At 47.6% G+C, this 22,784-nt stretch overlaps 2 protein-coding genes across 10 annotated transcripts in view; one reads left to right on the top strand and one right to left on the bottom strand.

Moving 5' to 3' along the window:
* The window catches only part of LOC100442963 (bcl-2-like protein 2), a 26,129-nt gene extending 6,902 nt beyond the window's left edge, over positions 1-19,227 (bottom strand). Inside the window, exons 1-4 of one of the 8 annotated variants that reach the window (XM_054529890.2) lie at positions 19,079-19,227; positions 11,489-11,576; positions 10,569-11,008; positions 7,017-9,952 (exon numbers count right to left, since the gene is read on the bottom strand). In XM_054529890.2, the coding sequence (XP_054385865.1) occupies positions 9,803-9,952; positions 10,569-11,000 (582 nt within the window). In that variant the 5' untranslated portion in view covers positions 11,001-11,008; positions 11,489-11,576; positions 19,079-19,227 and the 3' untranslated portion in view covers positions 7,017-9,802. Of the gene's footprint in view, positions 1-7,016; positions 9,953-10,568; positions 11,009-11,488; positions 11,577-11,820; positions 12,028-19,078 lie in introns of those variants that run through there. The other 7 variants (XM_002824583.5, XM_003778270.5, XM_063715524.1 and 4 more) reach the window with 7 other exon arrangements.
* Positions 15,308-22,784, top strand: PPP1R3E (protein phosphatase 1 regulatory subunit 3E). Of its 2 annotated transcripts, XR_010136940.1 has the most exons (4): positions 15,308-16,562; positions 16,865-17,950; positions 19,150-19,290; positions 19,863-22,784. XR_010136940.1 is itself a non-coding variant. In XM_063715525.1 (2 exons), exons 1-2 carry the CDS (start codon positions 16,146-16,148, stop codon positions 17,285-17,287), a joined length of 840 nt encoding a protein of 279 aa, XP_063571595.1. In that variant the 5' UTR covers positions 15,308-16,145; the 3' UTR covers positions 17,288-18,861. The 2 variants fall into 2 exon arrangements, 1 of the variants encoding a protein (XP_063571595.1); XM_063715525.1 differs by lacking the exons at positions 19,150-19,290; positions 19,863-22,784 and having other exon boundaries at positions 16,865-18,861.

The following is a 22,784-nucleotide window of genomic DNA, read 5'->3' as shown; positions in this document are numbered from 1 at the left end:
CAAAAAAAGAAAAAAAAAAAGGGCCAGGCGAGGTAGCTCATGGCCTGTAATCCCAGCACTTTGGGAGGCCAAGGTGGGTGGATCACCTAAGGTCAGGAGTTGGAGACCAGCCTGGCCAAAATGGTGAAACCCTGTCTCTACTAAAAGTACAAAAATTAACTGGGTGTGGTGGTGGGCGCCTGTAATCCCAGCTAGTCAGGAGGCTGAGGCAGGAGAAACGCTTGAACCTGGGAGGTGGAGGTTGCGGTGAGCCAAGATCTCCACACTATATTCCAGCCTGGGTGACAGAGCGAGACTCTGTCTCCAAAAAAAAAAAAAAAAAGTTGAGATTCTTAACCCAGTAATCCTATTTCTTATCTCTTCTAAAAATGTAATGCAATTTGTGAATAAATATTTTTTGTTTGTTTGTTTTTGTTTTTTTTTTTGAGACAGAGTCTCACTCCATAGCCCAAGCTGGAGTGCAGTGGCGTAATCTCAGCTCACTGCAACCTCCACCTCCAGGGCTCAAGCGATTCTTGTGCCTCAGCCTCCTGAGTAGCTGGTACTACAGGCACACCACCACCATGCCCAGCTAATTTTTTGTATTTTAGTAGAGATGGAGTTTTACCATATTGCCCATGGTGGTCTCGAACTCCTGAACTCAGGTGATCAGCCTGCCTCAGCCTCCCAAAGTGCTGGGATCACAGGCGTGAGCCACAATGCCCAGCCAGAATAAATATTTTTATCACAGTGAAAAAATACAGATGAATGACCACGTGGGCATTAAAATTACTGTACACAAGTAGAGGTAATTGTATATAGTCATTATGACTTTGAAATGTTTTAACATCAAGGAAAAATGCTTGCAATATAATGGCAAGCAGAATTGCGTATACGAAATTGTATAATCATAAAAGCAGACAAAAAAATACTGGAAAGAAGTATGCCAAAATAGTAGTTGTCTCTGGGTGACAGCATTATGATTCATTTTCTTTATAATTTTCTATGTTCTACAAATTTTCCACAATCATTATTTATTTATTTACTTGTTTATTTTGCTGCCTTTGTTGTTTGAGACAGGGTCTCTGTCACCCAGGCTGGAATACAGTGGCATGATCACAGCCGTCCACACCCTCAAACTCCTGGCTCAAGCAATCCTCCCTCCTCAGCCTCCGAAGTGGCTGGGACTACAGGCGTGCACCACCATGCCCAGCTAATTTTTTCTATTTTTGTAGAGACAAGGTCCCACTATGTTGCTTAGGCTTGTCTCAAACTCCTAGGGCTCAAGCCATCTGCCCAACTCAGCCTCCCAAAGTGTTGGGATTACAGGCATGAGACACCATGTCCAGCCCATTACATATTTATTTTTAAAAAATCACTCCAACTTTCAAACTTCTTCTAATAGGCATAATTACCTTATGAAAAAAACAAACACATTTGGCTGAGTGTGGTGGCATAGTCCCAGCTAATCCAGAGGCTGAGACAGAAGGATCACTTGAACCCAGGGGTTCCAGGCTGCAGTGAGCTATGATCATGCCACAATACTCCAGCCTCAGTAACACAGTAGGACCTTGTCTCAAAAAAAGAAAAAAGCAAACATATTTAAAAGGCTATTTGAGGGACAGTGCGATGACTCATGCCTGTAATCCCAGCACTTTGGGAGGCCGAGGAGGGTGAATCACCTGAGGTCAGGAGTTCAAGACCAGCCTGGCCAACATGGCAAAACCCCGTCTCTACTAAAAATACAAAAATTAGCTGGGCATGGTGGCATGCACCTGTAATCCTAGCTACTCAGCAGGCTGAGGCACGAGAATCACTTGAACCCGTGAGGCGGAGGTTGCAGTGAGCCGAGATCGCGCCACTGCACTCCAGTCTGGGCAACAGAGTGAGACTGTCTCAAAAAAAAAAAAAAAAAAAAAAGTTTTTTTAATGGTGACTTGTAAAGTAAGATCCTTCCCTATTAGTCTATAAACTGTAAAAGACAGGGAACCATCTTATATTTGTGTTCCCTTTGCCTATCACTCTGTGCTCAGTAAATGATAACTGAATGAGTCATCTTCAGTAATGAATAATCTTATTTTTTTAAAAAAGAAAGTAAAAAAAATAAATAAATGAATACTCCTATTTATTATCTTGCCTGTTGTTGATGCATAGAGAATATCAAAGAGATAAGTTTTCCTCCGAGAATGAATTTTTTAAAATTTGGTATGTAATGGTGTGAGATTCACCCATTATAATTCTCTCTAAGTAATAACCTATAAACAAAGGACCATAGAGTTTTGGAAAAAGTGAAACTCCAATGATACTGTGCCCCAGAAGACGGGAAAATGTATTAATAAAAGGGAATCGGCCGGGTGCGGTGGCTCACGCCTGTAATCCCAGCACTTTGGGAGACCGAGGCGGGTGGATCACGAGGTCAGGAGATCAAGACCATTCTGGCCAATATGGTGAAACCCCGTCTCAACTAAAAATACAAAAATTAGCTGGGCGTGGTGACCTGCGCCTGTAGTCCCAGCTACTCGGGAGGCTGAGGCAGGAGAATCGATTGAACCCGGGAGGCAGAGGTTGCAGTAAGCCGAGATCGCGCCACTGCACGCCAGCCTGGTGACAGAGCGAGACTCCATCTCGTAAAAAAAAAAAAAAAAAAAAAAAGGCCGGGCGCGGTGGCTCACGTCTGTAATCCCAGCACTTTGGGAGGCTGAGGCGGGCGGGTCACGAGGTCAGGAGATCAAGACCATCTTGATTAACACGGTGAAACCCTCTCTCTACTAAAAATACAAAAAATTAGCAGGACGTGGTGGCGGGAGCCTGTAGTCCCAGTTACTCGGGAGGCTGACGCAGGAGAATGGCGTAAACCCGGGAGGCGGAGGTTGCAGTGAGCCGAGATCGCGCCACTGCACTCCAGCCTGGGCGATCTCAAAAAAAAAAAAGAAGAAGGGAATGAATGGCTCAGTAGAGTTAAAAAAAAAAGGAGAATTAAGTAGTAAAAATGAGTGAGGGCATTCATAGTTCTTCCCAGAAGAGAAAAGTCTTCTCACCAAACGACATAAATATTTGACGTCTTGGTAGTTTCATCCCTATTTTTATCTCCTTTCTTGAAATTTTTACAGACTACAATAATGCTCTATGTTCTGGAACTACTTTGAAATTTTTACAGACTACAATAATGATCTATGATCTAGAGCTACACTTTAATATGATAGCCACTAGTCACACATGGCTACTGACCACTTGAAACATGAATAGTCCAATTTGAGATGTGCTGAAAGTGTTGAATACACACTGAATTTTGAAGACTTAGTATGAAAAACAGAATGTGACAATTCATTAATAACTGTTTAATATTAATTCCATGTTGAAATGATAATATTTTTATATACTGGGCTAAATAAAATATTAAAATTGGTTTAATAATTTCTTTTTGCATTTTAAATGAGGTTACTAGAAAATGTAAAACTACATGTGGCTTGCATTATATTTCTATTGGACAGAGCTGATGTACAACCTTGGAGTCTTTCTCCTTTACTGACCTCTATCTTGGAGCAGACCTCAATAATCTTCTAATGTGGTCTGGTCCTGCTTACCTTGGCTCCCTAAGTTTGCCTTTGCATGGAAGTGGGGTAGCCATTTAAATGTGAAGGACCCTCTGTTGGGCTGCTTAATTTCCATTCTGCTTCGTTAACTTTTTAAAAATTTTGTACCTAAAGAACTTGTTTTCATATACTGTACTGGAAATATATGTTCATTGTCAAAGAATCAGAAAATACTGACAGCAAAAAGAACAAAATAAAAGCACTCATAAAGCCCACTATCCAGAGACAATCACTAATATTTTGGCATATATACTTCCTGAAAGTTTCAATATGCAAATATATATCAAGGCACACAGATATAAATATTTTAGCAAAATGGGATCATACTGTATATATTATTTTCTAATCTATTTTCTTTTTTTACCCAATTAAAAGACAAATATCTTCCCATGTCAATAAATATATTTTTCCAATTTTGTTTGTCATAGTTTTACCCAAAAGTCACCTCAGAAATGAGGCCTTCTCTGACTACTCAATTTAAAATTGAACTCTTATGTGTGTATATACACACACACATTCCCCTCAATGAATTATTTTTCTTTATGGTATTCATCGCCTTCTCACATATTATATAATTTTAAAGTTTTCTATTTCTTTTACTAGAACATAAGCAACATGAGAACAGAGATTTGCATCTGTCTGTTCACTCTGCCTCAGAGCCTGTGTGCTTAGCACACAGATGATGCTTGAATATTTGCTGCATAAATGACTGACTTAATAAACTACACAGCATTTCATTATGGTGTGTTTTCTGCTGAGTTTCAAAATAGTCGATTTATTTCTGTATTTCTCCTGTATCTACATTTAAGGCAAATTTTTTTTTTTTTTTTTTTTTTTTTTTTTTTGAGACGGAGTCTCACTCTGTCGCCAGGCTGGAGTGCAGTGGCGCCATCTCGGCTCCCTGCAACCTCCATCTCCCAGGTTCAATCGATTCTCCTGACTCAGCCTCCCAAGTAGCTGGGACTACAGGGACTGCGCCACCACACCCAACTAATTTTTGTATTTTTAGTAGAGACGGGGTTTCACTGTGTTAGTCAGGATGGTCATGATCTCCTGACCTTGTGATCCTGACCTCGTGATCCTGACCTCGTGATCCGCCCACCTCGGCCTCCCAAAGTGCTGGGATTACAGGCTTTTAAAGTCTTCAAACGATCTGCTATTAAGTTACAACACTGAGAGCCGGGCGCGGTGGCTCACGCCTGTAATCCCAGCACATTGGGAGGCCGAGGCGGGCGGATCACGAGGTCAGGAGATCGTGACCATCCTGGCTAACACAGTGAAACCCCGTCTCTACTAAAAATACAAAAAATTAGCAGGGCGTGGTGGCGGGCGACTGTAGTCCCAGCTACTCGGGAGGTTGAGGCAGAAGAATGGAGTGAACCCGGGAGGTGGAGGTTGCAGTGAGCCGAGATTGCGCCACTGCACTCCAGCCTGGGCGACAGAGCGAGATTCCGTCTCAAAAAAAATAAATAAATAAATAAAAATTAAAAAAAGTAACAACACAGAATATCTACAATCTATCCATTTACTAATAATTGTAACTAAGTGTTGCCCAACTTTATTGAAGGTGTCATTTGTCCTAACACACTTAGGACCTTCTAATAGATTCAGAAGGTCCTAAGTGTGTTCTATTAGGCTCATCACAATTTAGCCCAAATATGTTGCTCTATGATGATTTGGTTTAATACAGGATTAAATTTTGGGCTATCTAAAGCGATAGATGGATTGTATTTCCTTCATACAGTTCTCCACCAGTGTTATTTCTCGCTTAGGACCTTCTGAATCTCCATTTGGTGTTTTTAGAAGAAACAGCGGTCAAAACTCAACATCATATTTGCTTTTAGATGTCACAGAAGGTGGTGTCCACTATGTCACTGTCTTCTTAGAAAAGCCACAAAATTTTTTTTGCCCCTCTTGAGTAACTGATAGGCTTTTATAAATCCTAAGAGGAATGTGAATTTCATTCTGTATTTTAATTTGCTTTAGCCACCAAGAAGCTCACAGCTGAATTCACAGCCTAGCTTTAGTATTTGGAAATGCTACTTATAGAATGTTTTTCTGTGCATTAATTTTCCTTTTGCTGCCATCTTATTTCAATTTTCCATTTACCCCTACTTATTTTTTTTACTTAACCTTGACTTGAAATTCAACCCTGACTTAAAAAATTTATGTTTTCCTATTATTTTGTGTATTATAGTAAGATGTTGCAAATATCTTTTGGAACTAGGCAAATGCAAATCAATTATTAAATCAATCACACAGCAGTGGAGATAAATACACCAGCTATCATACTTGATGATATTAACTATTAAGAACATCTAATTTCCTTTCCCATAGTGCCATATTCACTAAGCCACTCTCTGATTTTAATATGGTTTCCCCTGTAGACTTTTGTATAAAGAATAGAAAGAGAATGCTGGATTCCTCTAAACAATTATATTTCTTGCAATTTAACATATAAACCCAAGTACCAGTCTATTGCACTGGATTACAGAAAGGCTAGAAATTCCCACCTGAAATTTAAAATTAGGATCACTGTTTCGGTTAGACATGATTTTGATGTGGTCCAAGACTGGAGGTAGAGAAGGATGAGCTGAATATTCCTAGAAATTCCATCCAGTTTATCAATTTGCATTAAAATGGCTGAAACCAAATGTCTCACAGGACCAGCAAAGGAAGCAGGGACTCCATTTTTGCCAGACTCTGCCTCGCCGTTTTTGTTTGTTTGTTTGTTTGTTTGAGATAGAGTCTCCCTCTGTCACCCAGGCTGGAGTACAGTGGCTCGATCTCGGCTCACTGCAAACTCCACCTTCCAGGTTCAAGCGATCCTCATGCCTCAGCCTCCTGAGTAGCTGGGATTACAGGCGCGCACCACCACGCCCGGCTAATTTTTGTATTTTTAGTAGAGACAGGGTTTCCCCATATTGGCCAGGCTGGTCTCAAACTCCTGACCTCAAGTGATCTGCCCACCTCGGCCTCCCAAAGTGCTGGGATTAGAGGCATGAGCCACCACACCTGGCCCAGACCTATTTTTAAGTCTGAGGTAGGCAGCAAGGCACCATGGAGAAATGTTCATTATTATCACACACTTCTGATTAGAGCCTAAACCACAACTGGGGGCTTGATTACTATCACACAAAGATTTTTGGTAGGTTTTCTTTGTTTTTCATTTGGTTATTGTTAGTGGCAGTCCCAGAGTACCATATACACACACCCTCCCGAGGCTCAGGTTGAAATAGATGGAATTCTTGGCTTTGACCATTTGGCTGGTATAGGAGTGGGGTGAGGATGGGGGAAAGACTCTTTTTTTCTTAATGATCCCAACACTTTCTCAAATCTCTGTTATTCTAATTCTTGCCTTTAACAAGGTCATGAAGAGATGACTGGATCAAGGAAATGTCCTGACCCCAGGCTATACAGTGTAGAAGTCACAAACCCTGTTCAGTCCTTCTCATTAAACTTCTGGGCTTTATTTATTTTTTTAATACGACCATTACATATTACACAAAAATAAAAGTCAAATTAACTTGGTATTTATAAATTATTAAATAAAAATACAGGAATATAGATTTATATTTATAGAGCTTTCTTTTCTTCTAAACTAACCAAATCTGTTCTGCCGTTTTATGATTTTAAAAAAGTAAAATAGTGTTTGTGCGCCCTAGAATAAGTGGGGAGTGGGATTAATAATCGCAGGACCGAGTTGCCCTATTTCCGCTCCTTCCTTGGCCTAAGCAAAGTCCCTATTTGTCCCTTTGGGCTCTGGAGAGCAAGAAACCCCTCTCCTCCTACTTAATCTTTGAAAAATGGCAATTACATTTATTTCCCTTATTTTTTAAAAAATGAAATGGATTTAAAAATTGGGAAACATACTCAGCCTTCTTGGCCAAGAGCTAATCCCAAGGAACTATATGGCTCTAGAAGACAGTCCCTAGTTTTCCCTGACAGAAGAGTCTCTGGGGTTTCCCTTCAAGCTAAGAAGGGCAGGACAGGTCAAAATTGCCCACTGTGGTCCCATCTAAGCTATGCTTCTGGGAATCCAGACCAAGCCCTTTACCCTTTCAGAAAACAGCCTCTCTTTCCACCCAGGTGTCAAGGCTTCAGAGCAGAGCATTTTGGTAACCTGGCCATGGTCCCTGCAGCTCCTCTTGGCTAAAGGTCCCGGGGAATGCTAACAGGGATATGCATCCTGTGGTAGAGGGTAAGGTGAAGAGTGTGCTCCATACCTGGGGAAGGAAGCACAGACTCCAATTTGGAGCCGATGGTCTAGTCAGTGGTTTTCCAACTTTTTTCAGCAGCAAACCCCTTAATGCAAATAAAATCTTACCCTGAACCCCGATATGTAAGACAGCTACAAGGGGAGCTGTTCTGTTTGAGGGCAAATTGCCCAGCCTGCTCAGCTCCCCACCCCCTTCATCTCCCCAGGGACTCCTGAGGCAACCCCTAGGAAACTTCAGGGCTCTGCCAAGCAGTTTGAAAACCACTGGCCTAGTTTGTCCTGAGCAAGTCAGAGACCCCCCACCCCAACTGCTTGCCACAAGCTGGCTCTGAGTTTCTGGTGTCAGCATACTCACAACAAGACCAAGTGGCACATGCAGCCTACCACCTCCCCTAGAAATACCATTAAAAAGTGCAGCCCTCTCTCAAAAGCAGAAGTCTGGACTCAACACCTGAGGCCAATTTGGTCCCATGTTCTGGCGAGCACAACTACGTTGCCACATTCTAGGACCAAGTGAAAATCTCCAAGAAGAGTCAACCATGGTCTAGCTAAGCTGATCAGTGCTCAGGACCACAGGCAGGGCTCTAGAGCACTGTGTCAGAAAGTTAGCATCGGAGAGCAGCAATCTTAGCACCTTGGAAAGTGCAGCAGTGAGGTCTGGCTCAGGGCATGCATCTGGAGAGAACAATTTCTTCCTCAAAAGAAAAAGCCATAATCTGAAGCTGTTCTAGAGGACTGCGAGTTCCAAAGTTAACATCCTCAGACTCTGAGGTACAGACAAGTAACACCCATGCAAACAGTGTGGCTTCAAATAAATCATAAATGCTTCTAGGTCATGGTAGGTACTCTAGAACCCATATGCCTGGCCCCTGATAAAGCCGAACCAAAGCCCACAACACAGCATAGGCCGGTCCTGGAGTACCCATCACCCTCACACCCATGGGATTCAGAGCTGAAATGGTCATCTCAAGGCATCAACAGTCTCACTGAGACACAGTGTGGGACCCAGACTGTATTCTAGATCAGCACTTATGCCCACAACCTCAAAAGGAAAATTAGTTAGGGCCCCAATTTAGAGTTTCAGTTTAGGTACAGAGGTCCCAGAGATTGGAAACACTTTAGGCACCATTGTGCCTGAGTGGGAGAGGAGGGTGGCAGGCAGGTCCAGCTACCTAAGCCTCCACCCATCCAGGCTCAACAGCCCTGCCCTTCTATCAGAGCCCGGGAGGCAGCAGCAAGTGCATAATGCACAAGGAAGGGGGATGATGAAGGAACAAGGCCAGCTGCAGAACTGCTCTTCTCTCCAAAGCCTTGCCAATTACTTTCTGGAGAGAAGCAGCAGAGCCCTCGGTCTGGATACAATGTTTCTCTCTAAGCCTTGAGGCATCAGGACAAGGGCAGGGGAAAGGAGGGGTTGGGAGGAGGGACAGAGAACTGCCCCTAGTTCTTGCCATTGCAAGAGGGAATGTTTTCTCCTTGAGGAATCCCACCACCACCAGATTTGCCAGGCAGCCCAGCATGCACACCAGCATGCGTGCACATGCACACGCGTGTCCAAGCAGCCCACTGTCACAGCCACCTCTCCCTATCACCTGAGAACCCCTAAGCTTCCATTCCAAAGGGATGTGCCTTCTGCGTTCCCTAAATCCCACTCATCTAATGGAATACAGCTGCTTATGTAAGTCCACCTTCCTCAGGGCTGCGAACCAAGTTCCAGGTCGTTGCATGTGCCCACACCTATAGGCGTGATCCCTCCCACCTCCCCCAGCCCTGGAACGACTCCATCTCCTGCGCCCCTAAACTTGCCAAAACATTCCCTTCCCCTATGTGTCCTGCTCACTCTTCCAATCGCCTACCTGGCCTACTCAGCTCCCTCATACACTACCCTTCCCCCGCCCATCCTGTTCCATGCCCGCCCATCCACCAACTCCACTTCTTCCAAGGGCATTTCTCTGTTCTTTCCTGCTCTCCTGGCCCCCAGCCACACCTAGCCCCACCTGGCCCTGGACTTTCACTTGCTAGCAAAAAAGGCCCCTACAGTTACCAGGGCCCCCAGTGCCACGGCCCCCGTCAGCACTGTCCTCACTGATGCCCAGTTCCCCTCCCGCAGACGCCGCGCCTCCTCCAGGGCCCCGTCCCCGTATAGAGCTGTGAACTCCGCCTGTGGGAGAGAAGGGAAGTAGGAGAGAAAGAAGGAGAAAGGGATATCAGGAGAGGAAAGAGTGGAGAGAAGAGGAGAGGAAGAGTTCCAGTTCCATCCACTGCGAGCACTACCCCATACCCAGCTCCTCTCTGGCCAAAGCTCTTCTGGCTGCAAGCCCCTCTGATCCCCCCAGGTGCACCCCCACCCTGAGAGACTGGTTCATTTGCCCACTCTGCCTCCAGTGAATTCCATCCTTTCCTTGGCGAAAAATTCTGCTCAGAACTAGCATCCTTTGCCAAGGCTTGCCTGACCACCACCCACCCCTGGTCCTCCCCACCTCCCACGCCATGACTCAGGTGTAAAAAGTCCCTGACAACATTCCCCTGCAGGCACTCCTTGGGTGTGTATTCTGTCCTCTGCTTGGGACCATGAGCCCATCCAGTGTTGACTGCATGGCAGCCCTGGAGTGCAGAGTCCAGGCATCTCTCAGTCTAATTCCACCCAGACGGGGAGACTCAGCCCCGTACCTCATTCCCAACATAGCTGCCTCAGCCTCCACTCAGAGCCCCCATCTTCCCCCTGGAGACCAGCTTTGCGGAAGGATGTGCAGAGCGGCAATTGAGAAGCTTCTTACCCAGCCCCCACTGCTGTGGATCCAGTCAGCCAGCCGCGTCTCCAGGTAGGCCACCATCCACTCCTGCACTTGTCCCACCAGTGGTTCCATCTCCTTGTTGACACTCTCAGCACACAGTGCAGCCCCAAAGACAAAGAAGGCTACAAGGCGGCCCCAGTTGGGGCCCCCTTGAAAAAGTTCATCGGAGACCTGGGTGAAGCGTTGTTGGGCTGAGCCTGGGGTCACATGCAGTTGAGCCGCCAGATCAGAGAAGGTGCGCCGGAAGCGGGTCTCGAACTCATCTCCAGCTGCCCGCATGGCTTGGTGCAGCGGGTCAGCTGCTGGGCCCTCCCCGGGGCCAGCTCCACAGACATAACCCTTCTGCCTCAGCTTATAACCTACAAAGTCTGCCACCAGAGCCCGTGTGTCTGGGGCCGAGGCTGGGGTCGCCATCCGGGCGGCTATAAGAGGCAAGGATGAAAGACTGGCATGAATATATGGAGAGAGAATCAGAAGGAGCATTTCTGGTTTGACCAACCCAGTGAGATGAGGAGGAGAGAGGAAATGCTCAGGACTCACTGGACAGGGAGAAGCAAGAACAAGGGAATTAAGTCATGATATAAGACTAGGCTGTGAGAAGCTGGCCATTACATTCCTAATGTGCCAAATTAAATGTAAAACAAGTAAATTTTCTGTTTAGAATACTTTAGATTCTTTTCATAATAAGACAACGTCAGCTCTATGACACCCCTACAACACCCCCGCCCCCGGGTCTCCTTAGTCCACACCTTCTTGGCTAGAGGAAGGGGCTTAGGACCTCGCCAAAGGCAAGATGTAAAGATGTTGGCAGAGACACAAGATGAGGGGGAGCAGATGGGCTGAAGAGAAAGGTGGGAGACGCAATGGGTTACTCCAGACAGAGAAAGGAAGGAGACACTCACCCAGCCGGGATGGCAGCTCTTAAGACACAGCACTGGTGGCAAGGAGCCCCCAGCTGGGGCCTTTCATCCTCCCAGCCAGCGTGGAGCCCTGGAAAGGGGAGGGGGAGATCAGAACCAGGAGGGGAAGGCCAGGGATCAGGTTCTGGCCTGGGAAGGGCTGGGGTTGCAGCTCTGGGCCTAGGCCCCTGCCCCCAACGCTCTACCAGCTGTGTGGCCAAATCCTTGTTTAATGACTGTCCTCCCGAGAAACCCAAGGCCAAGGGCTTCCTGCCGACACCATCTCTATTCCCGGTTCCCCCTAGTGCAGCCCAAAGGCCCAGCTCCTCCCTTACCCCCACCTCAGCCAGTCTCCAACCCCGCCCGCCTGCCAGGTTAGGGATCTCACGGGTCAGGCCGCTGCCGGGATCCGGGCCGTTTCCTGGTGCAGGAGCTGGGAGGGAGGGAGAGAGGGAGGAAGGGAGGGAAGGAAGGAGGGAGGAGAAAGGGGGGGCAGAGGGAGGGCCCGGCGCCGGGTGATGATGGGGCCCAGAGATGCGTCCAGAGAGAGGGGCGGGGCTGGGACGCAGGCCTGCAAAGGGCCACTACTCAGGAAGAGGGAGGGCTGCTGAAGGCAAAGAAGGGCTGGCTGAGAGGGCACGGTGGGCTGGGCTGGGCTGGGCTCCTGAGCTTCTAGGCTGCCCAGAGAAATATGCCGGGCTTCGGGACATCTCGGGGCAAATTTAGCATTTCCAGGAGGTTTCCGATGTTCCATGCACTTTTTGAACTTTTCTAGCCCTCAATTGTGTGCCTGGAAAACAGGAGCAGTTCCCATTAAGCTGGGAACCGTCTACCAGGTGCCTTACCCTTATGGGGCTAGCAGACACCACACAGACACCAAACCTTTCCCATCTTTTCTCCAGGACCTTTAACCCAGTGTTCTCTTTGTGGGCTGGGCTTCAGCCAGGCATCAAGGAGCCAGGACTTGGATCACAAGCAGTTTCTCTCGGTACTTTTCTTTAATTCATCTTCTTTTGTAATCAGATTGATTTTACTGGTTTTTTTCTTTTTCTTTTTTTTACCCAACACACAAACTAATTCTCATTATGAAAAAAATCAAACAATAAAGAGGTGCGGAGTAATAAAATACAGGTTCTCAAATACACACACACATACACATACAATTCCACTTCCCTCCCTGCAGGTTGCGAGAGTTCAGCTTGATGTTTATCCTTCCAGATTACATATATATGGGGCCATTATTTATACATAGCAGTATATTTATAGAGGGCAGGTCACAGGCGTGAAGCAGTCTGACCACAGCTGATCCACATGAGGGCACTCACAGCCAGCCCCCTGGGCTCTTGGATCTGGCACTTTCTTCAGCTCCATTTAAAGAGCGCCCCAACCAAAGGCCAGAAAGAAGCAACCCAATTCTCCTATTCTACCAGCTCCCTTTGCTTCTACCTCCAATCCAAGCCTCTGTATTACCATCTGCCCTTATGGTCACTGGAGAAGCAAGGTCTTTTCTGCAGCAATAACAGTAACAACTAGCTGGGTTTGGTGGCTCACACCTGTAATCCCAACACTTTGGGAGGCCAAGGTGGGTGGATCACTTGAGGCCAGGAGTTCGAGACCAGCCTGACCAACATGGCAAAACCCCATCTCTACTAAAAATACAAAAATTAGCCAGGCATAAAATACAAAAATTAGCCAGCCTGTAATCCCAGCTGCTCAGGAGGCTGAGGCATGAGAGTCACTTGAACCCAGAAGGCTGAGATCATGCCACTGCACTCCAGACTGGGTGATAGAATGAGTCTCTATCTCAAAAAAAAAAAGGTAAAAACTAATATATTTTGAGGAGTTATTAGATGCTGTGCTTTTTTCACATGTGTATTTTTTCCTCTCACCAATCCTTATGCTGTTTTATCCTCATTCTATGAATGAGGAAATTGAGGTTTGGAGAGGTTAAGTGATTTGCCCAAAGCCATATGCTGATATATAAGAAGCTAGCACAGCCATCTCATGCTGTAACTTTGACACTATTGCTTCAAGATCACCTCTTGCCTTCACATAGTCAGTACGGTTCTCATAGTCTGAATCCACACCATTTACAAGTCCATACTCAATTCTCTCCTCTATTCTAAACACACAGCCTATTACACTCCTTTATGGCTATATCCTTTCAACCATCCTCATTTCTTTTTTGCTCTTAGCCTGATCATTCTGGCTGCCACCAGCAAGGTTGCCCCCTTCTTTAGAGAATAACCTAGTCCAAGTCTTCATTTGCACTCCCGGTTTATTTGTTTGTTTGTGAGACAGGGGTCTCACTCCATGGCCTAAACTGGAGTGCAGTGGTACAATCACAGTTCACTTCAGCTTCCACCATCTAGGCTCAAGCAATCTTCCCACCTCAGCCTCCCTGGTAGCTGGGACTAGAGGTGTGCTGCACCATGCTTGGTTAAATTCATTTTTTATAGAGATAGGGATCTCATTATGTTGCCCAGACTGGGCCAGGTTGATTGTAACATAAATTAATGTATGATTTATTAGACATTAATTTATATGTATAATATATATATTATATCGTATATGTATATACAATATATACATTGTATATATTGTATCACATATAATGATATGAAGAGAATACATCCATGCATTCTATATACGTGTAAAATTTAAAAAGTCAACATTGCTTTAAAAATGAGTCCTAGCTAAGTAGTATTGCTACAGTGAATACTAGTGTGAATGTATGTAAACAGGAATGAATTGTATAATAATAAGATAACATGTGTCTCATGGTTTATTTTCAACTTAGTCACTTGTGGTTTTACAGTTAAACTATCCTGCTGCTTTAAATTTAGAGACTTCATTTCTACTCTAAGATTCCCTCTTTTAACACTCTGAGGATGTTAACTATTATTGTTAAATGTTTTAATCTTATATAACCAAGTGGATAAGAGCATGGACTCTAGAGTTAAACTGTTTAGGTCCTAATCCCACCTCCCCAATTATTAACTATGTGACCCTAGGCAAGAGTCCTCTCCCCTCTCTCCCTCAATTCTCTCATCTTTAAACTAGACATAATAGTCTCTATTCCTCTGATAGTTGTATTACATGAGTTAGTATTTGTAAAACCCTTACAACAGTACCTAGCACATTGTAAGTGCTGTATTAGATCAGTAGGAAAGTTAGAAGAAAACTAAAAACACTTCACTTTTTTTTTTTCACTAACGTAAAAAAAAAAAAAATGAAAGGGGAAAAAGCCAGCTCTGCCCTTCTTGGAAGCTCCCACTGGACCTAGAATTCCACAGTCCCAACTCCAAGAGAGTTGTTGAGTGCTTGTTCATTCAACAATTTGAGTGCCTACCATATACTAAAACTCACCATGAATCAGACAAAGCCCCTGCCCTCAAAGGGCTTACACTTGGATAAGAAATCAGAACTCCACCACTTTTTTGCAGATAAGAACACTGAGTTCAGAGTATGGCTCTGAGTTCAGAGGTGACTCACGCCTGTAATCCCAGCACTTTGGGAGGCCGAGGCGGGCAGATCACCTGAGATCAGGAGTTCAAGACCAGCCTGGCCAAGATGGTGAAACCCCGTGTCTACTAAAAATACAAAAATTAGCCAGGCGTGCCGGCGGACGCCTGTAATCCCAGCTACTCAGAAGGCTGAGGCAGGAGAATCGCTTGAACCTGGGAGGCGGAAGTTGCAGTGAGCCGAGATCACGCCACTGCACTCCAGCCTGGGCGACAGAGCGAGACTCCATCACACACACACACAAGAGAACACTGAGTCCAGAGAAGTTATGCCTTGCTTGCTCAAGGTCACTAGAAGCTAGGTCTTCCCGCAGTTCTCAGTTCGGGTGCCATATTCTCAACTTCTATTTGAAAGACTCTACCTAGCTTTCTTTGCACCCACCGCCACCCCCTGCCCAAACCAGGAGCCTAGGTTTCAGAAAAGAAAACAGTGAACCCCAAAGATAAAGTCACATGCTGGGCGTGTTGAACCTTCTCTTGCAAGAAAATGAAAGGTTAATTTTTCTTCCCGGCGTTAACCTTTCCTGTGCTGTGCCGGAAAAGTTGAGGACTTTTTACATTTTATTATTATTGTAGAGATTAGGGGTCTCACTATGACGCCCAGGCTGGTCTTGAACTCCAGGCTTCAAGCGATCCTCCCACCTCGGCCTCCCAAAGTGCTGGGATTTAGAGGCGTGAGCCATCGCGTCCGGTCGGTGGATGTTTTTTTAAAAAGGTTGAGTAGCCTCACTCTGGACCGAAAAGGTGGAGTCCCCGCCCCCTGGTGCAGCAGCGAAGACAAGCGGAGCCACCTGTCAGAGGGCTGTGGGCGGGGGCGCCCGGGCCGTGAGGGCCTTGGAACCCGAGGGTGAGTGCCGTTGAGCGCACGCTCAGGGCAGACCGCTAGCAGGAGGCAGGATGTGATAGTCTAAGAGCCTGGAAGCTGACGGCCAGAGGGAGAGAAGGGTGGTTACAGAGGAGAGGCAAAGCAACGGGAGATGGAGGATCCTGGAGGTGACTGCAAGGAGAATACGCAGCGGCGAGGGGCTGCAGAAGCGGACCCAGCGACTTCTGCGCCGACGCAGGGCGGGCGGGAGAGAGGAAGATAGGGGAGCGCGGTGGCGCTGCGAGCTGGCCCCGCCGGGGAAGGGGCTGCCATGTCCCGTGAGAGGCCCCCGGGCACCGACATTCCCCGCAACCTGAGCTTTATCGCCGCGCTAACGGAGCGCGCCTACTACCGTAGCCAGCGGCCCAGCCTCGAGGAGGAGCCGGAGGAGGAGCCAGGCGAGGGCGGGACGCGGTTCGGGGCCCGATCCCGCGCTCACGCACCGAGTCGGGGCCGCCGGGCCCGCTCTGCACCAGCCGGAGGCGGCGGGGCCGGGGCGCCCCGCAGCCGTAGCCCAGACACCCGCAAGAGAGTGCGTTTCGCCGACGCACTGGGGTTGGAGCTGGCTGCCGTGCGCCGCTTCCGTCCCGGTGAGCTGCCCCGGGTGCCCCGCCACGTGCAGATCCAATTGCAGAGGGACGCCCTCCGCCACTTCGCGCCCTGCCAGCCCCGCGCCCGCGGCCTCCAGGTAGGCGGCGGGGGCACCTCCCCTCCTGGGGACCTCCTCCAGTCGGCCGCAGCGGGCGTGTGGGAGTGGATTTGCCAAAGAGCACCCATCTCCATCCCATCCCTGGGCTTGCGCCTGCCCATCCCTTTTGGGGACCCCATCTGCGAGTGGCTCTAGGCCACCCTGGCAGCTGGGCCGCACTCTGCCGGCCTAGACGCCGCGGTCGGCCTCTGATTGGTCCAGTGCCTTGCTCTGACACCGCCCCCTGTCTCTCCCCCTCTCTCCGCCCTGGGCTCCCTCCTCCCGCTTCTTCTTTCCCCCAGGAGGCGCGCGCCGCCCTGGAGCCGGCCAGCGAGCCTGGCTTCGCCGCCCGCTTGCAGGCGCAGCGCATCTGCCTGGAACGCGCCGAGGCGGGCCCGCTGGGCGTGGCCGGGAGCGCGCGCGTGCTGGACCTGGCCTACGAGAAGCGCGTGAGCGTGCGCTGGAGCGCCGACGGCTGGCGGAGCCAACGCGAGGCGCCAGCCGCCTACGCCGGTCCGGCCCCGCCCCCGCCGCGCGCCGACCGCTTCGCCTTCCGCCTGCCCGCGCCACCAATTGGGGGCGCCCTGCTCTTCGCCTTGCGCTACCGTGTGACAGGTCACGAGTTCTGGGACAACAACGGCGGCCGTGACTATGCTCTACGTGGGCCCGAGCACCCGGGCAGTGGCGGAGCCCCGGAGCCCCAGGGCTGGATCCACTTTATTTGAGACAAGGAGCCTGCGGCCGACGGCGGAAAACACCAAAGGCACCCGGGGGGCGGGGCGACCCGATGTGGCGGGGAGGAATAGGAGAGACCAGGATTGGCGGGAGCAGTCCAAGGGAGTCAAGCCAGGGAGGGCGAAAAGGGTGGGGAAATCAGGGGCGTGGGGGCGGGGGGAGTGAGTGGAACCAAAGAAGCTCCGGGAGAGCCAGGTGTTAAAAGCTGGTTGGATGTGAGTGGAAGGAACCCAGAATATAGGAGGAAGGAGACCCGAAACGGCACCGGAGGGATTAGAAAAAAAGGAAAAGAATGGGGATGATGGTGGCCTTCCCTTCAGTGAGTGGGCACTGGGAGAAAGGGAGGAGGTCCATCAGGCCTAGGCGGTTGAAGAAGGTTAAGAACCTTTTGGAGATGGAGGAGGAATGATGTGAAGTAGCCCACCCAGTCGAAGGCATTTACATTGCTGGCGCATTCCCTCTTCTTACCGGCCTTTTCCACCTCAGATCCCCCTGTCCTACCCATCTTAGCTTTAACTCAGCCATAATTGCCTTGCTTAATCCCAGAAACCTGGCCACTGCTCCTTGGTCCTTGGCATTATGACGGGATTCCCTTGTCACCTCTGACAGTTCCTGGCTGCGGTGTCCGCGGACTGGCTGGGGAGTGATGACAGGTAGCCATCAGAGCTCCAGCCTCCAGGCAGCTTTAGGGATTAAAACGGAGGCCAAAGCAACTCCAGACCTGTTTTTATAGCCAAATACTGAGCCTCAGGGGTTGTACACTCAGGGGCTTCCAGGAAAATGCCAGCCTTACTTTTCTGGGGTGCCTTTTAATAACCTCCAAGCACTTTATGGACTGTTTGTCGAGGGACAGTGAATCAGGAGAATCACTATTCTGATTTCCTTTGTCTCCGAAGAGGAAGTCCCTGACTAGCTATATAACTTTGGGCAAGTTACTTCTCACCTCTTTGTGCCCCAGTGTTTTCCTTGGGAAACTGGATTTAGGTTAGATGATCTTTTAAGGCTCCTTGTATGATACTTTGTGATCTGTACATGGCAGAGTATAGATTAGAAGCCACATTTTCGAACCTAGTGCTATGGTTCAGAATACATAGCACCCCAAGCGTCTGGCTGGGGCCGAGGATGGGTCTTCCAGTTTTTGGCACAGATGTTCCGGAGCCCAGGAAGCATCCCATGACCAACCTTCAGCCCCACCCCCACCCCAGCGAATTCCGGAGCCGCTTCCAAACCACAGCCTATCCTCTGCTCCATTTCGCTCTTGCCCTCACAGACCTTCAGCCTCCATGCTCTGAGACAACTGTGGATAAGTACATCTCTGTTGGTGAAAATGATGCTTAAGAACCCCAAAGATTAAAGGAAACAATGTTAAGGGCTTTTGTGAGGATAAAAGATAATGGGTATATGGAATAGAAACATTTCAAATGAAGAATCAAAGCATTTCAATCAATCCACTTGGTTATAAAAAAAAAACAAAAAAAAAAAACCAGAAACAAAAACAAAAAAACACCAAAGCAACTTGAATAGTAAATGGCACCAGAAGATGGCAGTCTGCTCCATAACCAGAGCAAGTGCAGTGGGAAAGCTGGACTCTCATACCCACTCAACATTCATACCTTATATAAGCCTCTCCTCCTGGTTAACCTTAACAGGGGAGTGATTCCTCTGCTGGTTGCTGTTTTTCCTTTTCTCTTACCCTATTCCTAACCTCTTTGCTTCTCTCTTTCTTTCCTTGTGTCTCTCCCTTCTCATCACTTTTTTCTTTTAACATATAGGGTATTTACCTTTATTTTGTTTATTTCCATTTGTTTCCTTCTTCATTCTTGTTCATCTCTGCTATTCCTTCTCCCTCCAGAAGGGATGGAAACCCTATTTTCTTTTCTCCAAGACCATGGTTGGTCTACTTCCCTCACTCGGGCTCCTTGACAGTCTTCTAGAAGAAAGAAGGAGGAAAAGAAGCAGTTCCTGATGTTACAAATGAACAAGGATCTCCCAGGTAACCAGCTCCCCACACCCATTTCTGTTACTAATTTCTCAAAGAGAAATTTCTGGTTCCCCTTCTTCCTTATCACTGAGTGAAAAGGGACAGGCATGCACATGTGCCCATATATGAATTCAGAATAGAGTGTGGGGACGGGGGCGATAGTTCATTCCTGTAATCCGAGCACTTTGGGAGGCTGAGGCAGGCGGATCATTTGAGGTCAGGAGTTCAAGACCAGCCTGGCTAACATACTGAAACCCTGTCTCTACTAAAAATACAAAAATTAGCTGTGCATGGTAATTCATGCCTGTAGTCCCAGCTACTCAGGAGGCTGAGGCAGGAGAATCACTTTAACGGGGAGACAGAGGTTGCAGTGAGCTGAGATTGCACCACTGCACTCCAGCCTGGGTGACAGAGTGAGACTCCGTCTAAAAAAAAAAAAAAAAGAGTATGGGGCTTGTTGGCTCGTTACCATGCCCCTCCTGTCCACAGCCTTAGTCTTTGAGAAAAGATGGCTGAAAGAGAGGAACTCTCCAAGTCATTCCGCAAACAAATGCCCATTTAAACATCATCCTTGTCTTGTGAAGAAAACAGGAAGAATGTCATGCACCATGTGGATCACCTTCAGTTCAAAGTTGCAGCAAAGTGAAGAAAGAAACTACTGGAAGCCACCCAGCAATGCACTGTTTAGTCATCAATTAGGAGCCCACAGGAGGATAATAGGGAGACTGGGTGGAGGCTCAGTGTGTAATAATCTCTTGTGTGTAATAATCTCTTGTCTAATGTATGTGTGTCACTGCCATGTTGTATTAACAATAGTGAGGGCTCACATTTACTTAACACTTGTGTGCTCAAATCTGGGTTTTTTTTTCTTTCCAGAACTATGACTCGATCATAAAATCTGTTTTGTTTGCATGCATGCCCAGAACAACCCTATGAGTAGAACATTATCATTATCTCTGTTTTAGAGATGAGGAAACAGGCTCAGAGAAGCTCAGTAATTTGTTCAAGATCGCACAGCTAGTAAATGGCGGAAGTAGGATTGTGAACCCAGGGAATCTCCAGAGCCTCTGTGTAACCATGATGTTATATTTCTTTCCTCTTTAAAAACAAAATTAAAAACCTTGCTATAATCTCTTATTAGGAAAAGATCATAGTTTCTGATTGTGCTCTGCCTTCCCATCCTGCCAGTCTCCTGGACTGGCTTGGAGAAGACAGGGGGCCCCCAAGCTTCATCTGTGACTCAAAGGAGTTTGCTGCTATCTCCTGTGTCAGTGTCCCATCTATGCAGGATCAGCACGGGACCCCCCCCCCCACCTTCCTATTTACACTCTAGCCTTTCCATACATTGGAATTCTCTCCTGTCCCTAGCCAGCACTCCACACCTGTTGGTGTGCCACCTCCCTCCCTCTTCCCCCAGTGGCCTTGAACAGACAAACCCCCTAATGTTGCCACTAGGTTGGGTCCATGACTAGGACACCTGCTAGAGGGTCTGTGCTTGGGCCTTTTCTAGGAATCCTGATGTTACTGGGTAAGTGCCAACTCTGTGGGCAGAATGCTAATGATAATCCTGTTCCCTAACCTCTTTCTCAGAAGTACCCTGGCTCACTCTCCCCAATCTCAGCTTTATAGAACAACATTCTGGTCTTGATTATTCCCATATCGAGCTGCCCCAGGGCTTGGGTAAGCTGTTAGTTGCCCCACTGCCTCAAGGCTCGGTCTGGCTGAGCTACTTTCTTATGCACACAAATAATGGGTGTCTCCTTGGAACCTGACACAAAACTAAGTGCTACCAAGCCTTGTAAAATAGGGAAGAAACTAATATTTCTTGAGTGGCTTCTGAGCGCCTGGTGCTTTCGCGGCTCTCTGGAGAGATTCCTTGCCCTGATGCCTTTGGTGTGTACTCCTCTCCCAGGACTTCAGCACTGAGATTATCCCAACCCCCTGGCTTTTCCTCACCTTGGGTTGAGTTGATCCGGCACTACCACAAACCCCACCGTCTGCAAAGCAACCAAGATTAGGCAGTATGCCCTTTCCGTCTTGCACTGCTCTTCCAAAACTTCCATCTGTATTTCTCACACCCCCAGTAAGCAAAGCTGAGTGTGCCTGGACAGAGCTGCATCCACTGCTTTCTCCCAGCAAGTGCAGTCTAATCTGACACGGGGAACACTAGGAGTTTAGCGGAATCTTCAGCCACCCTATTAATGTGTTACGCATTAGGCATTGTGGTGGAAACTTCTCTGATGGCTCATGATTATATGAATAGGAGCAATTTGGAATATAACATGCCAGCCATGGACTGGGAAGTGCCGTAAGAGAAAACACTACCAGGGTCATAGACTTGGGTCCTTGAGGCAACCCAGCAGGAACACTGTTGCCCATTCCTCTCATCCAGACCGCAGGGATCTTCCTACACCTCCCTGTCCCATAGCCTCCGTCCTGTTTTTTTTTTGTTTTGTTTTCCTTTGTGAATGTAGAAAAACATTTCATTATGAGCCCTAGCTCCTCAGTTTTCCATCTAACACCCACATTCCCTTGTTTCTAACTGCTGTGTTTTTCTGGAGCCTGCTGGGATCTTTGCAGTTTGCAGGTCATAGAATCAGACCTGAAAAGGCTTCTCTTCAGATGTCATTGGCTCCTGGCTCCTTTACAGATGAGAACACAGGACCAGAGGTGAGAAATGACTCTAGCAGGGTCATAGAATTTGTTAGTGCAGCTCAAGATGGGATTTGAACTCAGGCCTCCTGATCACATCCAATTCCCAGGCTAAGAAACAGGTCTCTGCTGGGTGTGGTGGTTCATACCTGTAATCTCAACACTTTGGGAGGCTGAGGCAGGAGCGTTGCTTGAGCCCAGGAGTTCGAGACCAGCCTGAGTGACATAGTGGTACCCTGTCTCTACAAAAACTTTAAAAATTAGCTGGGCATGGTGGCACACGTCTGTAGTCCCAGCTACTCGGGAAGCTGAGACAGGAGGATCGCTTGAGCCCAGGAGTTGGAGGTTACTGAGCTATGATCGCATCACTACACTGCAGCTTGGTGACAGTGAGACCCTCAAAAAAAAAAAAAAAGAGGTTTCTACACAAGCCTGTGATTTTTCATGGCAGGGGATAACATCAGAAATGTTTCATTTTCTGCTATTAGTTTCCATTCCTTTCCCCATCCAGGCGTAAAGAGAAACAAAAGACAGTGATAGTATTCTCTGTGTCCTCAGCTTTGGCACTTTTGTTGATGTTGCTAAGGAGCAGTGACCTTGCTAAAAAGACTGAATAATCCACCCACTGAATAGCTAACCTGGGGAGGAAATGAAAATTTCCTATGTGAATCTCCCCAAATCCATCGTTGTCACCAGGCCCTCCCAGAGCCTCCTCAGTTCCTTCACAGTGCAACCCTGTGTACTTGGCCCTCAACCCAATAGTATTGTGCCTCACTTCGCCTTCCATGGGCAACTGCCCTCCCTTCTGGACATAAAACCTCATATTTTAAATAAAGTTGAAATGTGAAAAGAAA

Source organism: Pongo abelii, chromosome 15, assembly GCF_028885655.2.
Source record: "Pongo abelii isolate AG06213 chromosome 15, NHGRI_mPonAbe1-v2.0_pri, whole genome shotgun sequence".
In the NCBI taxonomy this organism is placed as follows: Eukaryota; Metazoa; Chordata; class Mammalia; order Primates; family Hominidae; genus Pongo; species Pongo abelii.
Note: the sequence above shows the minus strand (reverse complement) of the source record. Positions and strands in the feature narration are given on the sequence as shown.

Excerpts from the sequence above, each read along its gene's own strand:
- PPP1R3E (XM_063715525.1), top strand. The coding sequence starts at position 16,146 with ATGTCCCGTGAGAGGCCCCCGGGCACCGACATTCCCCGCAACCTGAGC. Across the intron at positions 16,563-16,864 it reads CCCGCGCCCGCGGCCTCCAG|GAGGCGCGCGCCGCCCTGGA; the intron begins GTAGGCGGCGGG and ends TCTTTCCCCCAG.